Source organism: Ptychodera flava, chromosome 5, assembly GCF_041260155.1.
Source record: "Ptychodera flava strain L36383 chromosome 5, AS_Pfla_20210202, whole genome shotgun sequence".
Classification (NCBI taxonomy): Eukaryota; Metazoa; Hemichordata; class Enteropneusta; family Ptychoderidae; genus Ptychodera; species Ptychodera flava.
The window spans coordinates 32222183-32229546 of NC_091932.1; the positions used below are offsets into that span (position 1 = coordinate 32222183).

Sequence of the window (7364 nt, forward strand, 5' to 3'; positions counted from 1 at the left end):
TTAAATAAATGGCAATTTTAATTAGCAAATTTACAGACTTTGCTTAATTTGCTAAAAAAGAATGCTTTCTAAAAGAATTGTTTTACAGTATTCTTCCTAGATTCATATAGTGGTTGATTTGAATGTTCAAACAATGGTCTTTAACACACTTTGCATTAAGTGACCACATTTAGGAAATCAGAGCATTAAGTTACCCATATTCCTAACTAGCTTTATTTCTCACTTGGAGTCAACCGAGCTTTTGCAGTAGTAAATAACAAAATTTGACAATGAAGGGGACAGCCCTTGCCCCACAGTATAGGTAAATTTCAGAAAGCCAGTCAAATGAGACCGTAAAGAGCATCAAAAATAAAACGTAAAACATTCAAATTTCTCACTGGCTCTTTTCATCACTCTGAACTTTTGACCCCATGGGCAAGTTTGAAAACAGTTGATATGGTAATGGAACAAAGTCGGTCACCGTAATGAGGTGTGAAAAGAAAATCAAAAGTCTCTCCAGGAGTGAAAATAAAAGATTCTGATGAGACTGCTCTGAAAAAAACTTCCGTGAACTTACATCATAGACCCTCGAGAAAAACAGTCTTAGCCCTCCCCCCCAGTGTCAAATGGTCTATCCCTAAAGAAGGGTAATATCTGATACACATGTACTCTCCATTGACTTTTTTAAAAATAATATGTATAGTCACTGAGATGAGAAATACATGAACATAATAAGTCCCTCACGTCACTTTACAACTTATAAAACGTAAATTCTCTGATTGCAGATGGATTCACACCATAAACTGAGACGTTTTTATTGTGACAATAGTAACTTGGAATCTCCGGCTTACAATTATTTCCATGAATAATAACTTTTTGTACAGTTAGCTCAATATTATGGTGACTGGCTGCTGCGGATCCACAAGTACACAATAAAATGAAACAACTTTGATAAACACTACAATGTCGCTTTCTATTCGTAGTATATAGTATATACGTATGATGAACAGCGTCCTCAGCAATAGGCACTTAAGATTATTTTGTTTTTGCCGAGATTGTGGGCGCTCTCCCACCAACAACTACAGCATAGCAACAACGCCAAGATGGCTGCCACCGTGCTGACTGCCGATCAAGCCAGGCAGATTTCGGATCTACCGGTAAGTTACGTTTAGATCGTTGTTATTCGGCAGAAGGGAGTGACATACGAATCAGTAGTCTTGTAGGTCGCATCAGTCAGTGATCGAAATGGTCGTGGTGCTTTCAGAGACGTTCGCATATGGAGTCATAGCAATGACACTAACAGTGCAGTGTCAACATCCGACGCGACGATCTCGTAGTACAGTTGCTCAAGTTGTTGTACTCGACATATAAATCGTTCGCCGTCCGCTCTCGACTGCCTACATACGCCCAAACAACTGTGAACGTGTTTTATTTGTACTTTCCAAAAATTACTTCTGTGTCAGAATGTTTTCAAAACACTTGCATTTTGACCACAACTGACAACTGACAGCTCGACAAGCAGTGCTCTGCCTGCAGGTCTCACGGGCTTCGCGATCGGTACTGATTCACAGCATGTTCACAGTAAACAGAGAGTCTGTTTACTGTGAATGAGTACCGATCGCACTGCACTGTTGTCTAGCACTGCGCACCCGGCACACACAAACCTGTGCTGAGCTATGTACGAGTATGGAGGTAGGAAGGGACCCCTTCCTATCCCATCATGGTGCAAGCATCGAGTAACCACTCTTCGTGCTGCATGGTGCAAGTAGTTATTGGCCTAGCCCTGCGTACGATGCTGTGTGTTGTAGCTGTAGCGGCCAACACACAGCATCGTACGCAGGGCTAGCGAGAGAGTTGCCGACATCGACGGTTATTTACGAGAAGTGAATAAAAGACTGGCATTTTTGGAAGCGATCGAGTAGCTGAGGTAGGCTGGGATACGACTTGGGCCCAAGAACGCTGAATTTCGGCAGTAATTTGGCTTTTTACGTCAAGTCCCAAAATGGATTTGAAGTCACCGACCCTACGTACGGGTCTTTGCAGGGCTGTGGTGAGCGGGGCGATTAGCTGTAGCGGAACACACAGCATCGTACGCAGGGCTATAATTGGCCGGGCGGCGACCGTTATGAAGTTTATACACAACTATACCATCATTCTGAATGCTAGAATTTCCATGATGAATTTAAATACAACTCTTTCCACAGTATGATTGTTGTGGTCTTGTTTGTAATGCTATCATGTGATCTCTTTAGCATAGAACTATTGAATAATTATAGATATGTAAATTAGTATTGATTAAAAGCTCATGAAAGCTATGCTGCATTGCCATTAGATGCCTTGATGGAAAAATTTGCCCTTGAACTTGAAGCGTAGATAATTCAATATATGTCAGAAGGAGTTTTAGAGATCACAGGGACAACTTAAACAAGCACATGATACATGTATTAGCAAAACTTGAAAATTATGTTTATATATATTGTTCACAGAAATCTGCTGGCAGGCTGCAGTTAGCAAAATATTTACACTGGAATGTGGATGAGTTTGATGAAGAGGTTGACTTGACAGCATCCATCATTTTGGATTATCACTATGACAACCTGATGACAACTATCAAGAAAGGGTTTCCATGGAGAGACGTGTGTGCAGTATTTCAATTTGCAATGGAGTTGCAGGCTGAAACAATAGGTAAATATCAGAATATTGCATTTGTAGCTGTACTAAATTACATGTACCTGTTGGCTATGGTTGAAATCCATTTTCAGGGAGTTCTCTGAATAATTATTTACAATGCCTTCAAAAATGGCATAATTTCTACAAATCACTGAGTCCAATGCCTGAAGTGATGAATAACAGTGTTCATAAATCGGTGCAGATATGTCACTGAGGCCCCTGCAGACCAGTGGAATGAATTCACCTGAAAGGTTATGGTTATAGTAGTTGAACTTTAAGGTGCCGTGTGTTTTACCAAAGTATTAATTGTTGACCAATCACTTTGTCCCGTTTTAATGTCTCATTTGCATATATTCCCAGGGCTGCCAATCACAGAGGCTATCAAGCACTACAAGAACAAAGTGCTGGAGTTAGCGAATGTCGTCGGTGAGAACAACGTCAAAACTTTCACTCAACACTTCTTCTCCACGTTCATGCAACACTACAAACTATACCAGTTTGTCGCCACCCAGCAACAGGAGCAGATGATCACCGTACACAGACTCCACGTCTACCCGCCGCCGGAGCCCATGCCGTTCATAAAGGGGAAAGAGTTTGCTGTCTGGGATTACACACAGAAAGTGAAGGACATGGAAGAGAAGGAACAAGCTAGAAATGAAGAAATGACCCAGCACAAACGAGACCTGATGAGTGTCAAAGAAGAAGTATTGGAAGGGCCCTATCAGGGTCTGGATGCTGAGGAACCTTTGGAAAGGAAGGTAGATACTGTAACATGTTCTTGCCTTGTATATTTTGTAACGGTAGGTCGAAAGTGTAAATAGTACAATGTGAAATTTCACTACTTTTTAGAGTGTTGGCAATATAGCCAAGACCCCTTTCCTAGCAAAATTTCTGACATTTTTAAGTCAATCCTCATCATTCGGCAGATATCATTTGAGGAAATGATATAATTCATTGTGTTTACATTCTTTAGAGCTACAGCAACACGATCACTATGATCAGGAGATTCAAATGACTGACACATTTCCATTTTTAAGTGGGTTCATAATTTTTTTTTGTCATTTTTAGAACAGTTTATTGCTGTATATCAGTACAGTACGGTTTCATTTTGTATTGTATTTCATGATTAGTATTTCATGGTAGAGTAGATATTAGACCCATGGAAAGATAAATTATCAAGTGTAGTCACATTCTGAGAATTATCGTCCTTCCAAACTTGAACCCTTGAAACCTAAAAAATGTTTTTTCTTCAATCGAACATGCGCATGTACATGTATGGTAAATATCGTGTGATACCATTCTTTTGTAAGTTGTAGTAAAACTATATTTTATGAAAATATTCATACTTCAGATAATAACACATATTGAATCATAAACTGAGTTTGTGTCATCTCAACTTTTTCATCCAAAGTTCCTCAATAGGCAAAATACCAAAATTCTGCTGGTTAAAGGACTGGGTAAAAAAAAAAACTTTGATGGTAATGTTGTTTCTCACTTTTTTATATGCCAGGAGCTATCTCAGTTAATAGATGAGGCAGCCAAAGCCCATATCATGTTCACTCAGAAAACGCTGGAAACAAAGGTCCAAGAAAGACATGACACTCTGGACTTCCTGTTTGAGAAGACTGCACTGCCAAGACCAGCGGCACTCGGGCCACCAACAAGAATCAAATCGCCACCGAAGAGTTCGGCAAAGAGTCAACCGAGCGCGAGCAGTAAGAAAACAGAGCAAGCAGGAAGTAAGTCAAGGGCGCAGTCGAAAGCCTCCCACCGGGGAAAGACGGCTAAATCTTAAAGCTTTAAACGCAGGAAGAATTGCTGGATTCTACTTCGCATTCTGCTACTGTTCTGTCGCGCGGGGGCATGGGCATTTTGTCTCTGTCTCTTCTCTCGCTTACTCACCTTCATAAAGAATTTCACGCCCTTGCAAAGTATCTCATAACCATGACAACAGACCTGGTAATAATCTGCATATCTATTGTCGGATAACCTTTGACCTGTTTTAGTTTGTGTTGCTGCATCATGCTTGTACCCTGCTCACCCCTACTCCTGAGTAGTATGGTCGACTCTCAGAATGTGAAGCAACGGTTTTATAAGTCTAGATGCTTTAATCAACAAGGTGAGGTGCATAACTTGAATATGCCACTTTAATTTGCTGCAGCAGAGAATTACAAGTGTCTATGCTCAGTTATTAGCTCAGATGATCAGTCAATTATTGAAACTGTGTTTCATGAAATAATGCATGGGTTTGGAATATCTAAATTGATAACAGTATCACCACGAACTTACAAATTCTTAAAAGGTCACAACTTTGCAAAATTTAATAGAATAATAAAGCTTGCATTGTATGTATATAAGAGAATGCATGTATTCATGTATTTGTGTTTGATACACAACAAAATTATGCAGGTTAAAGAACAGACCAACTGCCATACGATAACCCCTCCCTTTAACCCTATGAGTGCTGTATTTTTCCCACCAAAATTTTAGTGCAAAATTTTATCAATTTTGTGAACATTTCTGTAATTTTCTGATAATTTTAGACCAAATGAACACAACATTTCATTGGCCACAGTTTTTTATCAAAATTTTGGCAAAAATCTGACAAAAATTGACCTTGGCACTTAATTTTCGCCGGACAGGTAATACCTAATGTTGTCTGTGTGCACAAGAAATCTTTGTCCAATATTTTTGCAGTATGCTGTTCCTACCTCTCCCAACGTCTCATCCCATAGAAAACAACCGGACTGAACCATTGTGCATTGCTAAAAGTGCCAAGGGGTGACGATATTTCAGTATTAGTTTCAAACATGTCCATTTTGTTCTATTTCCATAAAGGATAACGGTCATCTGTAGTCCAGGTTTGAAGTGGCAGCTTCTCCCATGTGTGTGCATGGCAATATGTTAAGAGTGTTCTACCCCCTTGTTGTCCATGATCGCCCTCAAGTGGCAAACTTGTGAAATTCTTACAGGTGATGAAAGTGATGAGGTGATGAGAGAAGAGATAGAGACAGTTTGATGTCTGTTGTCGATGAAGATAATGCAGATTACATGTGGCAGCGCCAAGGCAAAGCAAGATTTGTACAGTGTAGTTCAAATTTTGCAATATAGTCACTTTTTTCTTGTACAAGAGTGTACTTTTTTCATTTTTCAAGATGAACTGTTACTGTTAGATTTATTTAATGTACAAATGGGATCAAATAGAAGCATCCAAGAATTAAGTCTGCTATGTTAAGTTAGGAGAATGTATTTGTCACATGTTGATGGGTGCCCTCTAGAGCTGAAATGGAGACATGTCTCTTTCACAACCAGCATTTTAGCTTGATGAGGTGGAAGGATAGAACGGACCAATACTGTATTGGTATTTTGAAAAGTTTTGTTTTCACCTTAAAATATTGGAAATAATTTCCTGACTCAACCCCATTTTGGATTCTATAATTTATCAGAAAAGAACAGATCCCCAGGTATCAAAGCAATCCATTATCTTTCACTCAATATTTAAAAATGAAACAATTCTGGTTATGAGCAAATTTTCATGAAAGCATTACTCTGTAAATATTATGTACATATACTTCTGTGATAGTTCAGAATTTTCCCTGGTTTTAGTAAAATATTATCATAAGTTTGTATATCACTTTTCCGGGAATAAATAAAGCTTGTACGAGTGTTTTTTGTCCAACAATGAATTTTGACCTGAACCAACCTCAGCATTTTGTTTGTTAACAAAATAATAACCATAAACTTAACTCTTCAAAGAGATGCCACCAGAGATTAGGTACTAGGTGCCAATCAAATGGCGCCAGTTGAAGTGGAAATGTGTACCTGTCATGATCATAAAGAAAATGCTTCTTCGCAAGGTCTGTACCAGTCAAAGGGATAACACCCAATTAGGCATGAATGGTCAATTTCAAAAAATTACCATAAAAAGTATTTTAGCAGCTGTACTGTTTCTTTGCGGTTAAAAATGACAAAAGTGTGTGACTTTTTAGGGGTGAAGAAGCAGTATGGGTGCTGTGCAAAATGGTAAAATAATGATTTGTCAAATTTTGCAATGAAAGACATTGCATGTCAACATTCAGAATAACCACTCTCAAGATGTAATGACCTGTCCCGACGGTGCAAAGTGCTGTCTGTAAAGAAAGATGGTGAAACAATACATAACAAGTGCATGGAATGGTCAATGTTGACCTGCTAGTGATCAGTAAAGAGATGAATTGCTCTGCTAGTGAGTGTAAAGCTGACTTGGAAAGTGTTCCATAAGTATAGGATAAAGCCCGAGTACGAGGGCTCTTCTGGTACATAAAGTCCAACCCAACGATAAAATGTCGAGGCCGCAGGCCGAGACATTTTATCGTAGGGTTGGACTTTATATACCAGAAGAGCCCGAGTACGAGGGTTTTATCCGACTTAAAAACTATCGCCCCTAACTGATATATTTTCGTTTTCAATGTGTTTACGTCAACCGTCCCCTTTGTCAATGTAACATGTTTAGGATATGAATTAAAACTTTTATTTGTGAAATAGCCTTCAAATGTAATGGAACATCCTATAAATGCCCTAGGGCACATTAGTTTATGTTTGTACCACCGCAGATTTTGTGTTGCAGCTGGTTTCCGCTTTGTTACCAAATTTGAATATTAGGGAAGAAACGTACCAGATGTCTACAGAATATGACATGTTCACTTTTGATTGGACAGTACTTTACTACGGCGCTG

At 39.1% G+C, this 7364-nt stretch overlaps 1 protein-coding gene across 2 annotated transcripts; it reads left to right on the plus strand.

Moving 5' to 3' along the window:
- The first annotated feature begins 1041 nt into the window (after positions 1-1041).
- Positions 1042-6335, plus strand: LOC139133521 (uncharacterized protein C8orf74 homolog). 2 transcript variants are annotated; one of them, XM_070700173.1, is made up of 5 exons: positions 1042-1136; positions 2466-2664; positions 3010-3407; positions 4160-4388; positions 5622-6335. In XM_070700173.1, exons 1-5 carry the CDS (start codon positions 1083-1085, stop codon positions 5666-5668), a joined length of 927 nt encoding a protein of 308 aa, XP_070556274.1. In that variant the 5' UTR covers positions 1042-1082; the 3' UTR covers positions 5669-6335. The 2 variants fall into 2 exon arrangements, with proteins under 2 accessions (XP_070556274.1, XP_070556273.1); XM_070700172.1 differs by lacking the exon at positions 5622-6335 and having other exon boundaries at positions 4160-4589.
- Positions 6336-7364: the final 1029 nt, after the last annotated feature.